General features: G+C 42.2%; 1 protein-coding gene across 5 annotated transcripts in view; it reads left to right on the forward strand.

Moving 5' to 3' along the window:
- Positions 1–25,810, forward strand: part of KCNIP1 (potassium voltage-gated channel interacting protein 1) — a 371,107-nt gene that overhangs the window by 301,122 nt on the left and 44,175 nt on the right. The window contains exon 1 of one of the 5 annotated variants that reach the window (XM_064161626.1): positions 18,885–19,065. The exons of the other annotated variants lie outside the window; for them this stretch is intronic. Within the exon in view, the coding sequence (XP_064017696.1) occupies positions 18,957–19,065 (109 nt within the window). The 5' untranslated portion in view covers positions 18,885–18,956. Of the gene's footprint in view, positions 1–18,884; positions 19,066–25,810 lie in introns of those variants that run through there. 5 annotated transcript variants of the gene reach the window in all.

The following is a 25,810-nucleotide window of genomic DNA, read 5'->3' on the forward strand; positions in this document are numbered from 1 at the left end:
TACCCCAAAAAAATGCAGTTTTGAAAACGAAGGCAGGAGAAGTCTGCTCTTCTGTCCCAGAGGTGACTTACTCCTTTCGGAATGTCTTATTGCACTTCTGCAGTGAATGGTTGTAATCAGTGTCAGCATAGAATTCACTATCCCACCTCAGTCTGGGAGACAGAAGATTCAGAACCAATATTAACAAAGCAATCGGTTTTTAGACTACTTTTGTAACTGTGCTAAAAGCACCCAATTGGACTATCTTTATAAGTAATTTTGAATTCCTCCTGCTGTGTGTGTTCTGTCCCACTCGTATTCTTAGTTAATAAAAAGCAGACAACAGAAACCTTGTTAATGTGCCTAACAAGGACATTTCTGCCTACTTTCTCCCAGTTCAGATCTGCCAGTTTAAACCCCACAGGCATGACTAGTCTGGTACATTTGGTACAAAGCATGACAGCTCTCTTAATACCTTGATGGTTAGAAAACTGACTCAGGATGTGTGAGATGGGAGGTAAAATCCCCTTCATACTGTGCTTGCACACACACCTTGTGCTGTCTCAGTGGTGCCTCATGCACGCTTCCCATCTCTCAGTATCAGTTCTGTCTGTCTGTGGATTTCACACTCTGCCTGCCCTAGTTGCTGCTTCCAATGAAAGAAACCAATAGAGATGGAACATCAGTAGTTTGGGCTAAAGATGTCTTTTAAGACAGCCCCTTTTGTTTGCTGAAGTGTCTATTAGCTGTTGTGTTCTTCCTCTGAGTATCAGGATGATGGAACCAGGCTGTTATCAGTGATGTTCAATGATAGGACAAGGGGCAATGAGTGCAAGCTGGAGCAGAGGAGGTTCCCCATCAACATAAAGGAAAAACTTTTTCACTGTTAAGGTGACAGAGTCCTGGAGAGATTGCCCAGAGAGGTTGTGGATTCTCCTTTGGAGACATTCAAAACTTGCCTGCATGCATTCCTCTCTGATCTACTCTGGGTGATCCTTCTCTGACAGGGGACTTTGACTGGAAGATCTTTCAAGGGCCCTTCCAAACCCTAAAATTCTATGTGATTCTGTATGTGAAGGAAGCTTGCTTTCCCCTCTCTGATTCTGTATGTGAAGGAAGCTCGCTTTCCCCTCTCTGTCTGATTCTGTATGTGAAGGAAGCTCGCTTTCCCCTCTCTGTCTGATTCTGTATGTGAAGGAAGCTTGCTTTCCCCTCTCTGATTCTGTATGTGAAGGAAGCTTGCTTTCCCCTCTCTGTGTGATTCTGTATGTGAAGGAAGCTTGCTTTCCCCTCTCTGATTCTGTATGTGAAGGAAGCTTGCTTTCCCCTCTCTGTGTGATTCTGTATGTGAAGGAAGCTTGCTTTCCCCTCTCTGATTCTGTATGTGAAGGAAGCTTGCTTTCCCCTCTCTGTGTGATTCTGTATGTGAAGGAAGCTCGCTTTCCCCTCTCTGTGTGATTCTGTATGTGAAGGAAGCTTGCTTTCCCCTCTCTGTCTGATTCTGTATGTGAAGGAAGCTTGCTTTCCCCTCTCTGTGTGATGTGTTGGTACAGTTCTTGGCACAAACACATTATTTGCTTGTTGTTACTGCTGAAGGAATTGTTATTGCTAATCCACTTACATGCTTTTCCTCTATTATATCACAATTCGCTCCAAAAAGAGCCTTCTGAAGAAAAAAAATAGAATTTGCAAATTCTGTTTACCTTTTTCACTCAAACAAGTAGCTTCCCAATGAGGTTAAATCTTTCATTGTTCAGAGAAGAATTTGTGGCTTTTGCATTAGCTCGAAAGCCGTCATGCTGAGCCGTGAGCTGTAACACTGCATTTTTCTTCAGCCATGGTGCTTCTGTGGGGTTTTCACTTATTTAGTTGTTGGGCTGTTGTTTTTTCCCCATGATTGTCATGTTTTTCTCTCTGCACAGTCAGAATGGTTTCATGGCAGTTTGCTTGAGTAAAAGCAAAGGTTCTCAAGAACTGCTCTGTAAGTTTTAATGAGCTGCAGTCTGCCTGTGTCTTGCACAGTTTTGAGTCCAAGAGTGATCTTTGTTCAGCTGAATTTCAAATAGATTTACAAAATTACTCCTTGAAACAAAACCCTGCTGGGACAACCTGCTGCTGGCCTCTGCTTTGTCTTTGTCTGTGTCCAGAATCATCTGCAAGGGTAACGGAATTGCTCTTGTTGGGTAGCTGCAGTTTCAAACAAAGCTATCCCTGTGCTTTCGAGCTGATTATTGAGGCCTCAAGACTGGGCCACGTTTCTCCTAATGAAGGCAGGCATCTCGATTTAGTACTGCAAGAATAATCAGCATAAGGCTGACTGGCACATATGGCACGGGTAAAGTGGCTTTCATGTGATGTTTCTCTTCTTTCCTTGTTACTCTTGCCATTCACTTTTCACTATTTCCTCCTGCCTGTTGTCTTCCTTTTTTACCCTCTTTCCTGTTTTGAAGCTTGGTAAAGGATGAAACTGTACAACAGCAGCTAAGGAATAGTAAAGGTTTTAAATCAGTGATTTCAAGTGGATTTGAGAGCAAGAGGAAAATTTACTTTAGTGAACAAGTCTGAAAAGAGTATTAAAATTAGAAGTAAACAAAATGAAGACAAAGTCCTGTATAAGCCTGAATGGTTTGAATTAAAGGGTCCAGGTAAGAAAGGGAGAAGACAGAGTATCAAACTAAACTGCTTCAAAACTCTGGAAACGTGACCTCTGGTCCTGGCTTCCCTTCAGAGCGCTGAGAAACATTCTCTTGCTCTCTCTAAATTTCCTTGTTTGACTTTTCTTTGTAAAATACTCTTGCTCTGTAGGTGAAAACTCTGTAACAGCAGTAGCAATTATCTCCTGGATGGAGTTTACATAAGGTGAACTTCTACTGAAACCATTTACTCATTATTTTTTCCCTCTTTTTTGCAGCTATTTATTTCATATGTATTTTGTGTGGACATTTCCTTCCATGTCTTAGTAACTTGCTACCTTTTATTTCTGCACTACATATATTTAAAGCCCATTTAATCACTGTTCTCTACAAAACATCATCTAGAACTGGAAAAAATAGTCAGAAGCTTACAGGGAATGGGAGGCTCCATTTCCTTAGACTTGTGAAATGCAGACCTTTGTGTCAGCTTTGCTTCACAGGGAATAATCCTGTAGTAAAAGAAGACCAAGCTGCAGTCCTTGCTCAGAATTCAGCCTGCAAATGCTTTCCTAGCTAACAGAGGCTGAGGCAGATTTTTCATGACTTGATTTATAAGCAAAAATTAGAGAGAAAAAAAAAACCCACCAGAATTTTGTGTTCTTCCTTCTCTTTAATGATAAGAAAGCAGAGCTAATGACTTTGGAAAAATGGAAGGGAATTCAGCGCTTCCTCTCCAGCAGTGGTTTTCAGGCTAAGCCCAAGTGTCTCTCTCCTCATACTGCTTGGAAACATCAGGCCTCAATACTTGAGCTCAGGTCCAGTGACAGGCAGATAGAAAGCTGTGACTTGAGGCTTCCTGTAGCTGTCCATTTGACTCAGCTTATTTTTGCTAAGTATTGAATAGATGTTGTGTTGGCAGAGCAGGGTCTTGGAGCAGCTTTTCGAAGCACCTCTGGGTAGTATATCCTGAATGTTATGATACACCAGAGTTACTTTGCAGAGGTCTGAGTATTGCCTTGATCTGGATCAGTTCATCAACAGTTCAGTATTATTTCCAAACTACTACTTTTAACTGGCTTGGTATTGTGTGCTGACAGCTGGTTCTGGGCAAACCTGGCAACTGCCAAGTCCTTCCAGCTTTCTTTGGAGCGGACATGGCTGCAGTATGCTTTGCCATGTGCTTGGAGGCTGCATGGCAGCTGAACTAGACATCTTTTGTTGAGTCTTACCTTTCCAAACTTTTTCTGCAATTAGGATTAACTGGGAGGAGAAATTAATGAAACGAGAACAAGGAACTTCTTAATGAATTAGATTCAAGATAATTAATTGGCTAATTACATGAACTTGTTAATTCCCCATTACTGGAACTACCTTCCCCTGATGGCATCTTTGGTAACTGATTTCTTTATTAAAGTGGAAATGTTGGTCTGTGCCTCCCCTGAAGTCATAGCAAACCCATGTGACAACATGCCAGCATGATGTCTGACTGAGCACCATTACATAAAGGAGACTGCAGTCTGGACAGTCTCTGAAACAGAGTAAGCTAAAAATAGCATGGACTCATAGAATGGTTTGAGTTGAAAAGGACCTCCAAAGGTCATCCATTCCAACCCCCCTGCAGTTAGCAGGGACATCCTTCATTAGATCAGGTTGCTCAGGGCCTTGTTGAGCCTGAACTTAATATTTGTCTCCAGCAGCGGGACCTCAACTATGTCCCTGGGCAACCTGTTCCAGTGTTCCACCACCCACACTATAAAGAACTTGTTCCTAACATCCAATCTAAACCTGCTCTTCTCTAATTTCAAACCATTGCCCCTTATCCTACCAATCCAGCCTTTGGAAACAGTCCCTCTGCAGCCTTCTTGTAGGCTCCCTTCAGTTACTGGAAGGCTGCTGTTAGATCTCCCCCAACTCTTCTCCAGGCTGGGCAACCCCAGCTCCCTCAGCCTGCCCTCAGAGCAGAACTATTCTAATTTTCTTGGCCCTCTTATGGACCTGCTCCATCAGGTCCATGTCCTTCCTGTGTTGAGGGCTCCAGAGTTGGACACAGGGCTCCAGGTGAGTTCTCAGCAGAGCAGAATAAAGTGGCAGAATCACCTGCTCTCTGTCTTCTGGCCACACTTCTTTTGATGCATACCAGGATGCCATTGGCTATTTCCTACCTGTTGGCAGCGCATGGCAGAATTATTTTTTCAAGAAACTTTCTTCAAAGTGATGCCAGTGAGAGCTGGGGAAGGGATCTAGTCTTACACTGAGTTTTGTTTCACACTATTAACAGCATTTATGGAAGTGATAGTCTAGCAGTAAATAATGAGCAGTGTAATGGCAGTGTCGCAGATCAGCATGTCAGCCAAAAGAGTGTGAACATCAAGGGGAAAGTGCCGGTTCCAGTAGCAAAGCAGTGTGGGCATATATGTGCCCAAGCGAAAAACAGTGGTGACAGAGGCAGGGAACTATCCACAAGGCCATGCTAGGAGTGTAACTGATGGTTATGGTAGTCAAGCAGGACATGGGTGTGCAGAAAACGACTCTTTACGTCTATCCGTGACACATTGCCAGTTCTGATGTACTTGCAAGCAGCGTCCGCTAGGTCGCACTGTGCGTATGTTTGTGTATGTGCCACTTGCCCATGGTACAAAGCAGGCGAAGTTTCACCTGCTCCGCTGCTGCCTGGCTCTGTGTGTCTGCATCCTTTCGTCTCGGCCCACCAAGGGAGAGAGGCATGGAAGGAGTTGCTCCTGTGAAGGCTTAAGGTCAGCTTTGACAATTCATCACAATTCAAGGTGCGGCCCTTCACTGCTATACAGCGCAGCGCTTCCTTTCAAGTAAAGTCCCTGTTTAAGTTTTTGGGTTCAGCTTTTGGGATGCAGTTAATTGCCCTATCTCTGTGCTTTGGAGTTGTAGCAGAGACCGAAGCAAAGCTTGGGATGGCATTGTGCTGTTAAAGACAGTTGAATGTCTCTGCAGTTAACACCTTCATAAACAAGCCATAACCAGAATCCTCAGGTGGCAGTAAAAGCTGAAGGCTGTTGTGTGGCATTTTCAAGTCTGTGTGCTGCCTAATGCCCCCTCTGAGCACAATTACTGTATAAACTGAACTGAATGTATTGAATAAATATGCTAACTTCACCTTCTCTTTCTAGAGTGATAACAGTGAAATTTTTAGGACGTTGGAGATGATGTTATTTGTGAAGATGCTATTTCTCTCTTTAGTGACTCTCCAGACACTCTTCTGTTGTTTGGGAAGATAGATAGAGCTTACCTAGACTCTGCTCTGCCAAGAAATGTTGGACCAGGTGATCCTGAAGGTCCTTTCCAACCCAGCATTCTCTGATATATCTCACACTGGAAAATAGCTTTTGCCCAGGTCTGAAGAAACTTAAATATTAACACTTGCTGGTGCTTACGTCCCAACAGCTACAGCTTACATGTTTGCTGTTCAGGAGAAATACACAGGCGTTCATTTTCTGGTATGTGTTAGCAAAAACTATTACTGCCTGGTTTGCAAAGATCCATACTAGACACTAGAAAATTCTTTCCTATTCAGATCAGCGATTTGGCAGAATTTGTGCCAGTTTGCCCATATACTTAGCTGTGAAATGAAGTGATTTTCCATTTTGATGATATCAAAGCTAGCAAATGAATTTGGATTAGTGCACTGGGTGGTTTGAGAGTCCTGCAAACAGTTTCCAGGCTCACAAAGCTTCACATATTCACAAATATATTTATGGGTTTTGGTTTTGTGTGTTGTTTGTTTTTTTTTTCCCAGAAAAGTAATCATGATGGCTGAGTTTTCCCATACTGCTTTAAGATACAGAGGCACTTTTTTCCCATCTAAACCCCAGCTGAAATGGAAAACTATGCCAAAAAGCTGCTCATTGTGCCAGCTGATCCTCCGTTGCAGTTCTGTTGTAGACAATGGCCAGTTTGCAAAGACTGCCTTTCTCATAACCAAGTGTTACAACAGTGGGAATGGGGGGCAGAGAACAGGGTGTTTCCTCAGCACAGGGCATCCAGCTTCCCTCAAGCAGTCTGAACATTTCTGGAGTTGGTGAAATTGTTAAATGTACATTACCAAAGTGCTATCATTCTAACTAAGAAACTTAAACTGGTAGAATGATTTCATGAGCTGCCAGAGTTGAAAGAACTTCTTCCTTCCTTAACTGCCTCAATATATTCCCTGCATGCTTTTCTTCTGCAGATAAACAGTCTTCAGATTTGAAGGACAGCTGGAAATGGGGTACTGCTCCATACATCCTTGCTGAGTAGAGTTAAATGCTCAGATGTTGTGTCATCTCTTTTCTCTCTGGAAGTGACAGATAAGTCTAGAGATATGTCTTTAGAATTCATATCAATACTTGTGTTCCAAATTTTTAAAGTTGTAGCTGGAGGACAAATCTTATGTGCATGATTTATAGATAGGAGTTAATAGTAATTAGTTACTTGCTGTGAATGTAAAATGCTTAAGGACAGAGAAAGCTCCAGCCAAGTATTTTTCATTGTACTGAAGAGTGTTTTGTGGTTTAGATTAATTAAACTATCATTTTTTTAATACCTCTGGACATAATTTGGCATCATTTGCTGGATTTTGAGTTTGCTCTGTGCCTGAAAGAGCTCTGAACAGAATAAGTACCCACAACTGAAATATCCTTTCATTTCATCTCGACATGTTACCCTCCAGGCCTGAGCTATCATGTATTTGAGCAGCAGCTAAGTGTCCACCGATGCATCCAAACTGGTGTTTAGTTTAATAATGGCAATTAAACATTGCACTCTTTTTTTTCATTATAATAATGTACCTTGCAATTAATAAGCTGTACTTTAATTAAATTGCAAGGAGGGAGGGGAAAGTAGTGTCCTCCATCAGACTCTTTTTCTTTCATTAGAATGTGTTCCAGTCAACAAATCGACAGGAATATTTAAGTAGAGAGAGAGGTTTATTAAAATGTCCAATGAATACTTTGGACTATTGTGGAAATGTCTATTTAATTGGTATGGATGCATTTAATCAACATTTCCTTAAAAAGCTCTTTGGGTAGTCAGCTCTGATGTTCTGCAGAGCGATGATCTTCCTGTGCTCGAATCAACCCAAATTTAAATTGACACTGGAAATGGACCAGCACAATTTACAGTGCAGTGGGATTTGGCTTTTTGTCTTGATACCTTGTATGCTGTGTTTGATTTTTGTTAAGAAATGGCAGAGTTTTTTCCTAATGTTCATGTGTAATCTCCTCTGCTCCAGCTTGCACTCCTTGCCCCTTGTCCTATCATCGGACATCACTGAGCAGAGCCTGGCTCCATTCTCCTGATACTCACCCTTTACATATTTATAAACATGAATGAGGCCACCCCTCAGTCTCCTCCAAGCTACAGAGTCCCAGCTTTCTCAGCCTCTCCTCTTGAGGGAGGTGTTCCACTCCCTTCAGCACTTCTGTGGCTCTGCCCTGGACTCTTTTTAAGCAGTTCCCTGAGGTCATTCTTGAAACAAGGGGTCCAGAACTGGACACAGTGTTCCAGATGCGGCCATACAGGAGGAGAAGAACCTCTCTCAACTTACTAACTACACCTCTCTTAATACTCTCCAGGGTGCCACTGGCCTTCTTGGCCACATGACACATTGCTGGCTCATGATCATCTTTCTGTTCACCAGGCCACTCAGGCCCCTTTCCCACTGCTCTCCAACAGATCAGTCCCTGCAGAGCTCTGCTGGCATCCTGATTGCCATTCTTTGTCCTGTTTGGCACTGGGATTGGCTCAAGCAATGCACAGCTCTTTTGCTTCAGAGCACCTCTGCAAGAGGGTCCAACATACATGTGCAGATGAATGTTTCTTTTCTCAACTGTCTTATCTTGGAAAACAAATTGGGATTTGAGTTGTGTGCGTTGAGGACTTTGAGGAGATTCACTTTCCAGCTGTGCTTCTGATATCTTTGACCATGGGAGTACAGCTGTAATGCATCGTTAGTCAAGAGGACTGTGGGTTACTGAGGGAGTATTCTAACTGCTGAAGTGTGTGTGATACATAGTGTGTCCCAAATATGAATATTTACAGAGCTAGGATGTGCTGTGTAAAAATGACTCTTCTGCCTATGCTACCCTTTCCCAGATGTGACATCACAGACATCAGTCTACTTCAGCTTGCTGTTGCCCTTTAATTTCAGCTTGAATTCTGAATGTAGATCTGCTCTCAGTAAACCCCTGGCATCTTCATTTTCCTTACTGTTTTTTTTTTTCCTGTGCATCTCATATCTTTTGATGTACTTTTGTCATTTTACCTTTCTCTTGGCTCTCTTGAAGGGGTTATCTCTGAGACTGACTGTTTTCCTCCTCTTGTCCTTTCAGTGTCCCTCTGCAAACAGCAGATGCTGTTGCCATATTGTTTTCCTTCTGTTCTCCTCTGCTGTGTGACCAGTAGCAGCATTGCAGCAGTGAGGATGGTGGTGCCATCAGTGTCCAGCTTGCTTGAGAGTGGAATATTTTTATATACACATAAGGAAAGAGGCTTGAAGGAGACTGATTATCTTAGGTTAGTGCTTAGCTTTGACATCCTGTCATGCAGCTTTCCAAGAGCTTTGTTGGTTGGACCTTCACATTTCCATGAATGTCAGCCTAGCTGTGGTGTGCCAACAAGCAGGATCTCTGTAGTGGTGCCACAAGAGGAGCAGTTAGACTGTAGTTCATAAATTGGAGGTGATCTGGCAAACTCTGGAGATCTGACCCCTCTACTGAGTGTAAATTCATGAAACTGCTGTCATACATTTAGCAGGTGGAGCTGTCCTGGCAGAAGCAAACCCATCCCCCTACAGTCTGTGCATTCAGAACTACAGTGTAAACTACTCTTTTAGTTTTTACTGTCTTATGTCATACTTCACAATTCTTTGGATGTTTTAACTTCAGGTATGGGCTAACTTGACCTTTTTGTTCTTTGTTACTGTTTCACTGCAAAGCATTTGTTTTTCAGTTTTGCTACTTGGTCCAGGTTTCCAAACCATTTCAGCATGGTGTGGTTTGAGGCTATGATGTATCTAAAATAGTTAGTGTGGTACTATTTTATAATTCACTGTGATGTATCAAAAATATGGTTAGTTTTGTACAGCTTCATAATTCCTTCATGAATTTATTGCTCTGATCTCCTAGAAATAACCTTAATTTTTGTGGCACTGTCTTTTGCAGAATAATTATGCAAATAACTAATTAAAGCTTTCAAACTGGGGGTATAACAGGAATACAAATTACAGACGATAAAATAAAAACTGAAGTGAAAATAATGCATAGATGGTACAATGAAGATGAGATGCCAGTAAAGAATCAAAAAGCACATTTCCTTATATAACAGACCAGCAAGTTGAAGAAATACAGGCATACTTAGAAAACCATGTGCAGGTATTCAATGCTTGAGGTCACTTGAAAGTAGGAAATCCAGAACAGCATGGAAAGAGGGAAGTGTAATCAAATTCCTTTGTACAATCCCTAAATAACTGCAGACCTGTAATGAGACAAAGTGACTTGCTGATCATCTGTTTGGCACAGGTGATGTGAACAGAGATGTATTAATCTGGCACTCAGTGTAGCTCTGTGGCTTTTCTAGAGAGATGCAGACTGCTTGTGAAGGCTTTATGGAATTCTTCTTCAATGTTTGTGTGATTTTCAGAGGTAATTACTGATAGAACAAGAGGGAATGGCCTCAAGCTGTGACTGGGTAGGTTTAGACTGGACATTAGGAAACATTTTTTTTCACAGAGGGAGTGGTCAGACATTAGAATGGGCTGCCCAGGTTGAGTCACCAACCCTGAGTGTGTTTAAAGGTCATTTGGATGTGGTGCTTGGGGATATGGTTTAGGGTGGATCTTGTAGAGTAGGGCCCCTTATCAATTGGGCTTGGTGATGCTGAGGGTCTTTTCCAACCTGAATGTTCCTATGATTGTGTGATTCCTTCTCCAAACTCATTACTGTTCCCAAAAATCTCTTACAGTTCCAAAACTTTTCTTTCTTGTCTTTTCATGATTACTGGAATTCTGTTGCCCTCAAGACTGCTGCAAAATTTCACTGATGATAAAGGTGCAAAGCTACCCTCTGGTCACTGTGTGTTCTTGCTGATTGAGCCACAGATTAAATCTGTGTGAAACATTGCCAAAATGTGTTTTACAGCTCCTGACACTTTTCATCCTATTCTGCAGTCAGACATGCAGCTTTCAGAGCCATGATCCCAACCAGTGCCTTCCTTGTTTGCTGGTTGGACCACACTGGAGATAGCCTTGATGTTTGTGCCTCAGAAAATGCTTCCTCCTATATGCACTTTACAGTCTGAACTTCAAAATAACAGATGAATTCACGACCTACCTACTGATGTAGGAAATGCTCTCTGCATCTTAGTTCTAAGTGCTTTGATGAGATCACCACCAGCACAGGCTGGGAGATGATCTGCTGGAAAGCAGTCCTGTGGAGAGGGACCTGGGGGACCTGGTGGATAACAAGTTAACCATGGCACAGCAATGTGCCCTTGTGGCCAAGAAGGCCAGTGGGATCCTGGGGTGTATTAGGAAGAGTGTGTCCAGCAGATCAAGGGAGGTTCTCCACCCCCTCTACTCTGCCCTGGTGAGACCTCATCTTGAATACCGTGTTCTATTTTGGGCTCCCCAGTTTAAGAGGGACAGGGATCTGCTGGAGAGGGTCCAGTGTAGGGCCATGAAGGATGATTAGAGGACTGGAGGACATGGCTTATGAGGAGAGGCTGAGGGACCTGGGGCTTTTTAGTCTGAAGAAAAGAAGATTTAGAGGGGGTTTGATACATGTTTATAAGTGTCTGAAGGCTGGCCAGGAGGCAGGGGACAGGCTCTGCTCACTTGCTCCCTGGGATAGGACAAGAGCAATGGGGGTAAGTTGCAGCAAAAGAGGTTCCACTTCAACACAAGGGGGAACTTCTTTACTGTAAGGGTTACAGAGCACTGGAACAGGCTTCCCAGAGAGGTCATGGAGTCTCCTTCTCTGGAGACTTTCCAGGCCTGTCTGGATGTGTTCCTGTGTGATCTGTGTTAGGTAGTATTGTCCTGCTCTGGCAGGGAAGTTGGACTTGATTACCACCTTGGGTCCCTTCCAACCCTTAATATCCTGTGAAGGGCCTGTCATGTTGGCCTATAGTCTAGCCCTTCTTGGAGTAGTTAAAATGTTATGGATGACAGCAGTGGAGTAGAACAGAGTGCAAAAAAGTGACTTGGTCCATGGTCAAGGGCTTCTTCTGGAGAACGCAGTCAAATGCCTTAGCTTTAAACGTTGCCTTACCAATGGCATCCTGTATACCTCTTTTTTCCCTCATGGCAAAAAGCTGGGCAGCTTGGAGGAAGACCTGAAGCTTACAGGTGCATGCACTGTTAAAAGATATGTATTTTTATAACAGAAGAGGCAGTGGCCAAAAGTGGCAGCTTTAGAAATTTAGAGTGAAATTAGAAGAAACTTCTCCAGCAGAGTAATGCAGCACTGGAGTAAGCAGTTGTCTCAGGGCAGTGATGGGATTGCTGTTCTTGGAGATCTTAGTGTCTTGACTGGTCTGGCACATGCTGTGCAGGTAGTGAGGCAGCTCTTATTTTATGTGATCGGCTGGTATCTTGAATTCCTTCCAACTGAGATGTCTTTAAAACTATGAAGTACCTGGAGACACCACTAGATTCACATGATTTTAGTGAACTCCCCTTCCTCCCCAGTAACAATGTGCCTAGTCTCTTGCTGTGGCTGATGTCAAGAGAAGTTCTATCAGAGAGCATAGTATCATGAGTAGAACATATGTGGTGCTGGATGGTTTTGTAGGTTTTATCTCCTCTTCTACCAATAAGATTGAAATAAGCAAAAGACCTGGTCAGGAGAATCTTCATAGAGTACCAGGTTGGAAGGGACTTCAAGGATCATCTAGTCCAGTCTTGGCAGTTCAAGCTGACATGCATTGGAAAGGCAAGATACTTTATTTCAGTATCTACAATGGCAGTTATGTCAAATAACTGGCTAAGGCTGATGTTAAACACATTTAATTTTGTTCTTAACCTGTGATCCATCCTGCATCAGTTTTCTGTGATGTGAACTTACGATCTTCTCAGTTTTCAGGGGAGAATAACCTACCTGTTTGTTGTCTTTCTCATATGCCTGTTTCAATATGAGTCTGTAAAAACAAGGCCCATTAGAAAAAAATGTAAAAGTCTGAGATCAGAGATACTGCATTGTTAATTATCACTTTTATTAAAACTGGAAATGAAGTTGTGACAAACTGAGACCCTTGGGAAGTACATAATGTGAGGGAAAATTCACCTGGGCTGAGAAATTCACTGCAGCCCAACTTGACATCAGAGGCTTTTAGATGATGCCTTTTACTGTTCAGGTTCCGGAGGCTGTCACCACCAGTAGCATGAGGGAGGAGACACATCTCTTGCTTGTGGCAGAAATCCAGTGAGCAAGAAGCTGCCACTGCCAAGTGCATCTGACATCTGGTGACTGTGAATTTTAACAGCTTCTTTAGGCTATTTTACTGCTGTTGGTCGTGTAGTCATGTGTTTGCTGATGAGAAGAGTGCTCACCTCTGAGTACAGGTTCCAGGGAAACTGCTCATCTGGACATGGGGTCCCTATTTGAGGAATGAACCTACAGTTTAACTGAAACAACAGGGTTTATATTTTTGTGCACAGCCTCATCTCAGTCCTTCCAGGTCTGTTCTTCATATTATATCCCCTGATTCTGTGTTCCTTTTTTTGGACTTGAAATAACCTCTTGTGCTGTTTCTGCTTTTAGCTTTTCATTTCCTCTCCCTTGCTTTTCTTTCCCTCGCAGCATGCGTCCTCCTCAGCTTTTCATTGTCTCTTTAAAAAGTAGGACACGAGATCTTCTGAGCCTTTTCCTAGCTCCCTTCCTAGTGCAGCTGAGGCTATCAAGGAGTTGCTAGCACTTATTCAACCTAAACACCACTGAAAAGAGAGCAGGTGTGCTGCTGGTGAACTTCCTTGCATCAGTCCTGAAAGCAGCCATTGCACTTCTGCAAGTCTGGTAGTGATCTGTGGTCTAAGGGGAGCATGCTGGATTTGAGTTTGTTGCTGTGGTTTGTGCAGCTATGTCAGTTTCCAAGTCTAGACAAACAGATGAGAGCCAGTTAAATAGAAGGCAAAAGCACAGTAGAGTCTGTCTGGATTCCTGTCAGTGATACTTAATGCTTGGGGGGAGAGTGGATCTAACTACCCTTTAATTCTATATCTTCTCAGTTGTAGACTATCCCTGGGCAGCCTGAGTTGGAGGTGTCCCTGCTCACTGCAGTGGGGTGGGACAATATTGACCTTTGAGGGTCCTTTCCAGCCCGATGCAATCTATGAATCCCAATTTCAGACAGTGTGTATGTCAGCTGTGGCTGAAGTTAGTCCTTCAAGGCTGCATGTTGCTGGCCTTCTCACAGTTGGCAGCTTGGCAGGAGGCTTGCTTTAACCTTGACATATGTGTGCAACGTTAACATTCAGCAACTTCTGCCATCGTGAGTTTCAGAGTAAATCCAAAGCAGTTTCCAGTGACTTCAAGGGAAGATGTGCTTGTCTGTACCTCCAGCTGCTCTGGAAAAAGTCAGTAATGATGCACTGCTTTTCTGGAATCACTGCATGCTTCTAAGTGGTGATGTGGGTTGTGCTAACAGGTTCATGGAAGGCTGGGAACCGCTAGCTCAAGGCAGTCCTCTTAAGCAGGAGGATCCCACACCTTTTTCCCCTTATCTGCAGGAGATTGTCCATGGGGTCTTAGACCAAATAACATCCTACCATTGCCAGCATGCTAGAAGACATTGATAAAGCAAAGACACCATTACATGTATCAGAACAAGTGAGCTAAGGGGGGATTTTTGATGGGATTCAAGCTGATTTTGTTAAAGCAGAACAATTTCTGTTCTGTCAGGACAAGGATTCATCTACTGGTTACTTCCCTGCACTCACACGGTGCAGAACTGGCAGACTGAGCTCAGCTCCTTATTGCCAGCTCCCTGTGCAGCACTAATAGAAAAGCATCCAAATTTCCGTGTTATCCAAGCCAACTAATGAGATGTTTGTGGTTCACCTATCATTATAGAGAATGTATCTCTAGTGACAAACCCAATAACTGGTAATTAGCCTGGACTTCCAAAACCACTCCTATCTGGGAAACACAAGTCTGATATGAAGCCAAATTAATCTGCAGGCAAAGGGTTCGGGGTGGAATTGTAGTGGTGCAAATGGGAAACGACCTGAGTTCATTGTCACCAAATTGCTGTTAGTTTAACTGAAGATTGCTTGCACTTTAGGTGGGGGCTCTAAACCATCAACTGCTTAAATATCTGATGTGCCACTTTACTCAGAGCATAATGGTTTTGAAATAGTCAGCAGTTATCAACCAAAGGTTTTCAGTCCACGCACATATTACTTAGGGCTAGGCAGATCCAGAGAAATCTAAGAAACACCAAAGAGACTGTGTGGTCACCACGACTCTTGATCAAGGCAAGCTAGTCAAAAGCTGCAGTTTAAGAACTTAAACTTACCTCATCCCAATCAATTCTATTAAATCCCTCATGAGAAAGGCCTAGTTTTCATTTTGGTTTGCTTAGCTTAAAGTCAAAATGGAAATCAACCCCACTAACTTTATGCATGCACAAAAGAAATCATATTGGGTAAATATGTTAGGAACAGTAATTTCATACTTTTGCTGCTGTAGCCACCTGCAATACTGTGAGTGATCTCATTATGGCATTTCTAAAATAGCACAGGAGTGGAAGGGTTTCAGAGATCTGCAATGAAAATGGATTTATGGACAATAGCTGTGTGAGAAGACTGCAGGATTGCTAAGTATCAGGAGATTCATAAACAGAGGTGTCCTAGAGATATTTGAAATAATGAACTGTACAAGAAGAATCAATCAGATGTTCTTGTTTATTCTTTATCACCACTCAAGAGCAAGGGAATATTCAATCAAAATGACAAAAATTTAATATTTAGGGGTTTACACCAGGCTAATCATAGAATACCATGAGGGTTTTCTGAAAGGTGTGGGTAATGAGAACATGTCATGCTGCATTTGTTTTAAAACAAAGTGAGGCGACAAATGCTCCTCTTTGAAAGCAAAAAAAAGGTGTTCTCAGTAGCTTGGTCACTGGGAAAAGCCTCTGCTGTGTGGAACATGAGTTTCTCTTTTGCTGTGATTTTTGCACCGTCACAAGATATATTCCCCCCCCCAATTTTAAAGAGCTGATTAGAGGTTACATAAATCACTGATATGATTCATCACAGCAATTCTTTTATTACCAGAGAATCCTTTTCATTACATGTTATTTTGATTGATCTTTCTAAAGTTCCTACTTATGTTCCCAGAGGGCACACATTGTGCATAGCCGGCATAAACCTTTTTCACAGTTAATTGAGGCATTCAACCCTTTTTGCTGCATGGGAGAGATATGTATTCTAGGCATTAGCAAGAACATCTATCTCCATTACCAAGGCTTTTGGTATTTTAAACGTTTGGCTTTCTACATTCCACTTTTTTAGGCTTTGGCAAAAATAAAACTCACTGCTTCACTGGTGAGCTTAACCTCGTGTGTATAACTGCAAAAGTGTCCTTCCAGTTGCTGTTAGGCAAAAGCTATTGTTCAGTGGCTGTGGAAGAACACCAGGCACTGTAGTTTGTGCTATTTCTTTTTATGTGTGATTCCAGTTAAAATCACTTAGTCCCTTGAGCTACCCTCTCTGAGGATAACAGTATGTACTTTACAGCAGATTTACGGATGTTTGGGAAGCATCGATCCAAAAGCTGCTGCGGACCTGCAGAACGTTGGTTTTTTTTTCCTTAGGCTGTAGAATATTTATTGTGTAGGAATAAAAAAATCTGAATCCCACTATTTATCTGGCAGTGGTTTGGGCTTTTCCTCATTGCTCCAGGAGTATCTCAAATAAAATACCTAATAAACTCTTGATCAGTATTTCTGCCTCTTTTGGTGAGCTGATGATCCTCTGTTTCTGCACAGATTTCTAGTGGAGAGCTAAATCGAGTAGCCTTTCTTTGGTTTAAATCACAGCTCAATCCTATAGTAAAGAATCAGAGTTGCTGTAACTTGGCCAAGCTGGGAGGTGAGCTTTTGAAGACAGATGCTGTCTTTTACTTAAATTAGTTCTTATAATGTGGAAAACACAGATGAGTGTTTGGGTCCATAGGACTTGCCTGCTATAAGGCATCCATTGCCAACTCTTTAGTCAATCATCTCTGATGTGAATGGAAAATAGCAGCTGACTTGTTTGAATTAATTGCATAGCATAACAGTAGGTCAGCACGTGGCTTCCAAGTTGGATGGATTGCTGGACCTGTTACTCTGCCTGTCAGGCAACTGCAGCAATTTCCAGAGAAAGTGAGCACAGCATGACATCAACGTGCCCCTAAGATAAGGAACCCTGGTGCAGCAGCCAAGTGAACAATGATCTGAATGACTGCTTTGAGAAGTCTATGCACTCTTAGCTATCCGTTGACTCAGACGCCTGAGAAAGCAGTGCAAGGTCTGCCAGGCAGCCTGGGAGTCTGTCAGGCATCTATGGATAAGAAGGAACCTGATTCTTTTTGTGGTCAGTATGCCTCACCAAATAATGTGGTGGTTGTTTGGGACTTTTTTTTTTGGTGAGGGTTGGTTTGGTTTGGTTTTGATGGGAACATAGCATAAGGAAATCAATCAATATTTTGAGCCCCGTTCATCACATGTGTCTCCTTCAAATTACCTTCTTGTCTGGGTGAGATTTGGCAGAGCTGTGTTTGATGGTTTTTGAGCTGAATGTGTTAAACTAGAAAATAGGAGCCATAATGTGGTATCCTAGCCAGTCACAAAGCCAAGGCAGTGAAAACCCAATGTGGCAGATGCTAGATGGAAAAAAAAATGAAATCCTTCAATCTAAAGTATTAATCAGTAGAAGTGGTTTTCCTAGCACACAGTGGAGCTCTGGATAGGTAGATGCCAGTGACAGAGAACCATCATGAATAACACATTTTTCAAGTGTAATCTCTTGGCCACCTGCACGCAGAAGCAAAGCTCAAATTCAGTTGAAGTGTTTATTCCTTGTTGGCTTGATCACTCAAGTATGTACAAATACTCTGCACCTCCAATCTGTCTTTAATGTGAGCATCTCTAAGCAATTCAAGTGCATCACTTAGTTAAGGTGATTTACAAAATCCCTTTGAAGTTTTGCACCTGATGCTGTTGTTCAGCAGTGTTTAAGGCAAAGGAACATCAGAAGAGGTTTTGAGTGGTGTGGCAGGGTGAAAGCAAGCCTGCACTTTGGGACTAGGGTGAAAGAGATCTACTGCTTGCATGGAGGGGAGTGCGAGGAAATGACAGCCTCTGAATCCTGTAAAGGGAAAAGTGTTAACTATTTCAGCTCTTCTGAACATCCCATGTGGGGCATATCAGCATCTTGAACTAATAGCCTGCTTGAAAAATCCATCCTTTGCTACTGTTGGAGTCTTGCATCTGCCACCCTGATGAAACACTGAACCTGCCAAGTGTTTACTCATCTGTGGTGATAACTGACTTAACTTGGGAGCATCCTGCAGTTCTACCCCATTCCAGCAGTCCAGTGAAATAGTGCAAAGACAAACAAGTATTAAGTGCAGCCACCTGTTTTATTTAGGATGCAAAGAATATTTGTTCCAGGCCAGCACTGCTCCACACTGGTGTCTGGGTAGGTGTTAAATGTCAGTGAAAGTACACTTTGCTGTGCAACTGCTAACTCAAAGGAAGAGAGTTTGGAGGTGTTGCAAACAAACAAACTGCTGTGTAGCTCCTCAGCTCTCTATGTGTATACACACGTGGGAAGTGTGCTTATGTATATCCTAGCATGGGGGGTAGTGGAAGGAATTAAGAAAGGGAAAGCCCTTCCTTTGCTCCCTACAACTTGCCATGTTCTCTTAGTACAGAGGAGGCGTTGAGAAAAGGCATCTGCGCGGACAGAATTACAGAGGAGAATCCGAACTGCAGAAGTTGGCTGGTGTCACAGACAGTTAAAAAAATAAGCAGCGTGAGATGTTGCTGAGGTTAGCAGCACAGTGCTGAGTTGGTCAGGGGCAGAAACTGTCTGCAGGTTTGGGAAGAAAAAAAAAAGGCAAGTGAGAGAGAGGGGGGGAAGAGGAGGACTAGAAACAGGGGGAGAGGTTGAGAAAAAGAGGGAGTGTGAGAATAAGGGGCGGGGGGGGAGTGTGGAAGAGAGGGAGATGTGCTGTACACTTAGCTGAGCAGCCAGAGGAAAAGCTTCCAACGGAGGATTTCTCAGCTTTAGATGTCTGCCAGTTGTTTGCAGGCACACCAGTCCCTGTCCGTGTGGTGCTTTCAAGGATGTGGACTAAAGGCGAGTCGGAGGGACTCCAGACTTTAGGGATTGTGGTGGTGGTGTGCTCCTCTCTGAAACTTTTGCACTACCTCGGGCTAATTGACTTGTCAGATGGTAAGACAACCTCCAAGTTTTCCAGCTCCTGTTTACTTTTGTTTTAATGTGTTTCAGTAAAGCCACTGTAGGTAGCAGGCTGTGGGAAGGAAAGCATTGTCTGTCAGGACACTGATTTTCAATGTTGTCTTCATCTTTATTAAGAATCATACTGGCTGCAAGGAGGGAATTATGCTTTATGCTTTTTTGAGGATTCTTGTTTGCCTTTGGTATATTACCACAGCCAGAGAGAATCTAAAGATGTGATGATTTTACTGTTTTTTTTTTCCTTCTGTGTTATTTCAACTTTTTTTTTTAATCATTGTTTATTACTTTTCTCTCATGAAAATAGGTTAATACCAACCTGGTAAAAGGAGAATCTCTCTTGAGATACTGAAAGCACAGCTGGTAGTTAGTGCATGATTTCATATGGCTATCTAAAACAATTCTGTTGTGACATTTGCAGATTGAAGACATGATGGAGTGGATGTGAGTTAAACAAAACTTCTCTGTATTTGCTATTGCAGACACTTCAGCAAAGTAACCAGGAAGGGGCGGGGGGAACTAGGGAGAAATATTTCTGATTTCGCCTATTGAAGGAAGATTTCATCTCCCTTCACCTTACCAACCTAATGAACTTTTCTTAGCTGAATAAAGCCACGTGTGTTTTAACAGTTAAGTGAGCTTGGGGGATCATGTTGTCTATTCATAAAGAGATGTAGGTATTCACTGAATTGTGAAATAAAACAACTTCTTGATGAAGCAAACAAAGCACTTCTAAAAAAATAACAGGATTCTTAAGTCACTGAGTGTATCCTTGCTTCGATCACTAACTCTCACGTTTATCTAGCAAAGGAGACAGCAGTGATGTAATATCAGCATAAACATCTACATGAGTTTATTCAGATGATATCATTGAAATTTGAAGAAGTTGAGGCTGGCAAAATATTGAATAGATGTAGAGGATGTTTATGTATAGAATGTGCTTTACTGTGTGGTATGAAAAGTAAGAAAAACAGATGGAATTTTAACCTTGCTAGTGTAAAAATCAGTTCTGTCACATAATCCTAGAAAGCCTCTTCCAGGATAAGGAGCAAATATGAAAAGTAGCCTAAATAAAATAACTTTTGTATAGCCTAAGAGAAGATGTAAATTGGCATGTATTTGGCATTCTCTGAATGTAGCCATTGCTCATTACAAAATGAATATCCTGGGAGCTTTTAGTTTACTCCTAGAATGTCACTGGAGTTCAGTTATATAATTACAAAATAAATTAAGATTGCTGACAATGACAATTAATTTCCAATAATGGCAACAGAAGTGCTCATCTTAAAACTAAGCTGTCATGTCAAGTGCTGGGGCAATTGCCTTGCTACCTGTCTAACTGCAAGACAATTTTTATACCTTTTCCCTAATTACTGTAACTCCAGTATCTGCTGTTTTCCAAGCAATTGTTTTCCCTAGAAGAGTTTCCCCAGTGTCTCCCCAGTGAAGCTGAATGTATGACAAGTGAGAAACTTGTCTGTTGGGGGATTATGAAGTGAGCAGGTGCTCCCCACTTGTCTTCACTGAACAGCTCTGCCTATATTTTGTTTGTGGACATCAGTCACAAATTGCTCCAAACATACATTTCTTTTCCCCCTTGGTGAGGGAACAGTCAGAATTGCAGGTACACCTGGTTCCTGAGTGCTGAGGGAATAAGTGACATTCTCTAGGAGCATGATGTTATACCTTTCTAGCTTTGGATAATTGTTCTAGGAATTTGTTCTTTCTGGCTGCAAAATAGTTTGCTTGGAAACCAAGATATATCTACTCGTTACATTTTATTTTCAAGGTGAGGCTTGACAAGGCTCTGAACAACCTGATCTAGTGAAAGATGCCCCTGCTTACTGCAGGGGAGTTGGACTAGATGACCTTAGGAGGTCCCTTCTAACCTAAACCATTCTACGTTCTATATGAGCTTGTGGTTTTCCTACTGATTCTGTAAACTGCGCTGAGAAATACTGTAACTTAATGTAATGCAGGTGGTCATTAATGCAGTGCAGTTGCAATCACTTGGAAATCTTTACAGGTGGCATTACACTGATTTCTTTGATGTGCTAGAAGGCAGTGATGGAGAGGAGGAAAAACTCCAAAATTAAACCTACCTAAAACCTGAGTGCAGGTTCACCATTAGTCCAACAGGAGAAGTAACAGTTATGAAGAGGGAAATGGTGTAAACAGTCATGTGGAAAATGTGAAGTTTTGGAAGTTGCTGGATGTGTTTGCTCTGTTCATTACATTCCAGTGGTGAGGTTGTGCTCTTGCCAATTGTTAGTTCATTAAAGTGTTTCACTGGAAACAAACCAACACAGAGATATCAGTGGCAGCTTTTATCTTCAAGCACAACCTAAAACTGATGAGCTTTTAAAAATAAAATATCTAACCAATAGGAAATAATAATAACAATAGTTGTTGTTGTTATTGTTATTATTATTATTTCCATCTGAAGTGCAGGTGGAGCAAGTCTGTGTGAAACAATCCCCTAAAACTCCAAAGAGAAGAGCTAAACAGTTGCACAGTTTTAATGAGGAACTATTGAAATACAATGTTCTCCAAAGGGAGGGGGGGAAGAGTAGTATCTAGATATAGAATTAAGAGACAAATTTTGCTTAAGAGCAAAGTTCTGCAAAGCACAGAACAATATTTTGTGAGCCTAGCAAATACAGAAATGTTGATGACTTGTTGCTTTATGCTTCTCCCTCTGTTTTGTCTTCTGGAGTTTGCTCTTTGGCTGTGTCCTTGCTGCCATAGCATGCTTTGACAGAAAGCTTGTGAAGTTAGTGCCCAGCTCCTCAGACCTGCACACAACACACCTGAAAGGGTGAGCTAAGAGATAAAGATTGCTCTTCTTTAGTGTAACCATGCCTCTACTATGTACTGCATATAATTTGGGAAAACATCCCACAAAACCTTTTCCAGACTTCTGACTGGAGACCAAAAGCTGCCTCTGTGCAGTGAACATAAATTCTGGCTGTGCATTTGGTGCATGAGTTTGGCTTTAACTATCCATCCTCCAGGTACCCTTGGAGCTTTCCTAAATCTTAATTCTTCTGATTAAAGGGATCCTGGGCAAATATGGATTGTGCTTTTGGACTAGTTCTTCGTCAGTTCAGAAATACCTATGGCAGGGAACTAAACCCTGAAAATGAGTAAAGTAAAAATATACCATCAAGCACATTGTCAGAGGTTTAGCATTTTAATATTGGAAAGCCTGCTTTGCTTATGTGTAGTCGCTTATTTTATGACAGAAGATTAGAAGGAGATGCTCAAATAGTTTTTTGTTTTTTTTCATGATTGAAGAACGAGATTTACAAATCAGCTATCTCAGATGTTTTAGAGGTTGTTCCTGTATGTGTCTGCATAATTCAGCAGTATGTCAAAATGCACTGCTGGCTGGTAGATCTCAGTTTCCACTCAGACAAATAATTTTAATATGATATCTAATGGAGGTGGGATCTTAAATCCAGTTCCCTTTAATGTCACTGGAGTGAGTGCTTCCAGGTCTTTCTCACTGCACTTATTTTCATGTGGTGTTTGCAGTATGCAGTGCTATATAGAGAGAGGAGGTAGACATTTGTATTCTGTAACCCTTGGGATAATCCAGACCTCAGTAGAGGCTTGTTCCTCATAGTGTCTTTACCTGACAGCAGCTGAGTTCAAAACAAGGCCAGCTGAACCCCAAAGCAGGAACTCTGCCCAGGTTTGGATCCAAAGAAGACACAAGGAGGAAAGATTTTTCATCTTGTTACCAGTCACCTCAAACTGTGTATTATTGTCTGTGACTCTGTTGCAAGTGCTGGGCTTGGGAATAACCAAAGATAAATCATACCTGATACTGTTTTAATTCATGTGGTACTGTATAGTGTGAAATGATAGTATGTAAACATTAAAGCCTTTGAAGCAGAGATCAGTTCTGCACAAGGCACACCCCAAGGCTCCTGCTCTGACTCCCTGAGCTACAAGACATCTTTTGCATGTCTGTTACAGGTGCTAACAAGTGTACAGTGAAAAGCACACTCTAGCTTGTTCTCATAATTTGATAAGGTATTGGTTAATTCAAAAATAGGAAAGCTCTTGTGAGAGCATGTTTTTTTCTCCAGCATCAGATGGGAATCTTCAAACCTACTTTAGAGAGCTAAAATCTCTTTTCTCCAGCTGTAGGGTAATAGGGACTGAAAAAAAGTTGGCTTCAGCCTATTAATGCTGCACAGTATAGAGGCTCTGTTATGGCTGAATTAATGCATTTCTTTACAGCCATCACAGTGATTTCCTTTCCGTTGAGCTGACCCTTTTTCAGGTTTTTATTCATCCAAGGCAGAAATCACATGTTCTCTTTCTGACCCCAGCCTGTCCAGACAGAGCTTGCATGAGCCTCTGACACCAGTCAGGGGTAAGCAGGTCTGTGTCTTCATGACTCTGCTCATGAAAGCACGGGGAACTGCATCCATTTGGGCTCCAGCTATTACTGCAACTACTGAATGCAAGCATCTCCACTAGTTCTCAGGGTTTTCATGGGATGTTGATCTGAGAGAGTAGACACAATTAGTCACTATTCACCTAGAGATAACAAGGTCCTGACGCTCAGATACAGCAGTAAAATTGTCTTACAAGCCCCAAACAAAGAACAATCCTGTAGTGGATTATAAATTTCAGAACATCACAGAGTTTTTCAACCAGGGATATGTGATGATAACGTTGTGTTTGTTTGCATAGGTGTACCACACTTCCAAATGTCCAGCTCGTTCAAACTCATTGGCAGTTTCCAAGACAAAGTCCCAGACTACAAAGGGAAGCAGCCAGGAGATTAAATGCCTAAACTATTAGCACTGCTTAGTCGAGGTATTTCCGAGCATGGTCTTACTTCATGAGGATATCATGGATGTCTATATGGCAGAACAACACTGCATGACCAGTACCTGTGAGGGGACAGAACTTGGGTTGTGCAGTCAAAAGCAACTTGAGGGTTCCTGGGTTTTTGATACCTTGTCTGTGCTTTCCCTGTATAGTGTGTTCTCCAGGTAATCTGGGGAAGTGCATTATATGCAATTGTAATCTATTTCTATTTTGCCTTTTAAAAGTTATTCCAACTAATTATTGCAGGTTTCCTGTAATTAAATATCTGAATTTGTTGCATCACGTTCAGCTTTCAGTTTCTTCTCTCACACAATTAGCCTCTAGACTCTATTACAGAGTTTGTCACAGAAGCTCCTGAAGATTGGTAGCCTTGATACAGCCTGAGCTCCCAAATGGGAGGATGAAGTGAATTTTCTTTGCTGCACATCATCTTCTGATTTCCCAGGCCTGGTGACATTTCCTAGTGCTTAAAGAGTCTCTCTAGGTTAGCTTCTGACAGCCACTTCTGATATTCTGTGGCTTTTCTCTCAGCTTCAGCTCTGCTAAGGAGTGGGAAAGGTTTTGACATTGTGGATTAATTGCAGTCATTCTGCTCCCCGAGGAACTTAATTTGAGTTGTTCTGTCTTAACAGTGAAGCCCTTAGTGTCCAGCACTCTTTCAGTCAGGCATTTCTAACCTTTTAACTAGGAGGGGTTCATTTTAGCAGCCTCAGCTCTATGTAGTGATTCAGTTAGTAGATGCAATTACTCATGGCTGAGTGTTTACCAGAGCACATTGCACTCTTCTGCTGTTTACACTGTGGTGTTTGTCATAGTCACTCTTCTCCTAGCTTTTCTCTTGAAATAGTAATTTCTTATTCATTTATGTTCACATTGTAGTAAAGCTTCCCTTGTTTCACAGCTCTCTGTCCTGTATTCCCTTTTGTGTGTAAAGCTGCCTGGTGTGTTTATTTTTCTTGCATGTTTTGCTGCTGATCCTCCCTGAGACCTGCTCTCTGAATAGCTACCCAGAAGGTGTCGTCTACTGCAGGGCAGTTTTGCAGACCATTCTTTTCTGCAGCTGCCAGGAGAGAATGGCATGTGAGCCAGGGCCAAAAAGCATTACTCAGAAGAACGCTGTGCTGTATCATTGTAGTTCTATTCTGCTGCAGGTTTGACAATTCAGTGACACATACTCGTAAGCATACATCATTGCTTGTTCCAGTATGGCCTGAGAACTGGAATGAGAAAAGTTATCTACTCCTGTAATCCTTCCATCACCCTAACTGTTTGTCCCTTCCTGAGTGAAATAGAAGGTCCTGCCTTCAGTCTCTGTTTCCTGAGGGTAGGGAAAACACAGTGATGCCCAGTCCCAGAAAGTTAGGAAGGAAAATGGAATAATATGATGGGAGGTATCCCACACAGCCCTGTGTTTTGGCTTATCTTTTAGAAACTTTGATCAATACTGTTGTGCCCTGTGCAGTGTAACAAGACTTCCTCTTCAGAAAATGCCTCTCCTTCACCAGAAAGCATTGCAGGAAAAAAGTAGCATTTGCATGATACTTACCTGTATGAGCACAGAAGCCAAGAACTGCTACTTGAATTGTCATTCATATTCTAGTGAAGAAGGGTCATCAGGTTGTAGTGGTGAGAGACACAGGAGTGAGGCAGGACTGTATAGAAAAACAGCAGCAACAACAACATCTTTGTGAAAGCAAAAAACATGTTTTAATAAAACACATGTCACCAACAGCAAGCCCAAGTGCAGGAGTCTCCATGTAAATGCTTTGGGTGGGTGAACATGACTTAGAATACTTAGAAGTGCCCTCCGTGAAATTGTGCAGCAGATGCCCACGAGAAGAGAGCGGTGTTGCCGGTGAGATGGACAGAG

The sequence above is a fragment of the Pogoniulus pusillus genome, chromosome 22 (assembly GCF_015220805.1).
Source record: "Pogoniulus pusillus isolate bPogPus1 chromosome 22, bPogPus1.pri, whole genome shotgun sequence".
Lineage (NCBI taxonomy): Eukaryota > Metazoa > Chordata > Aves > Piciformes > Lybiidae > Pogoniulus > Pogoniulus pusillus.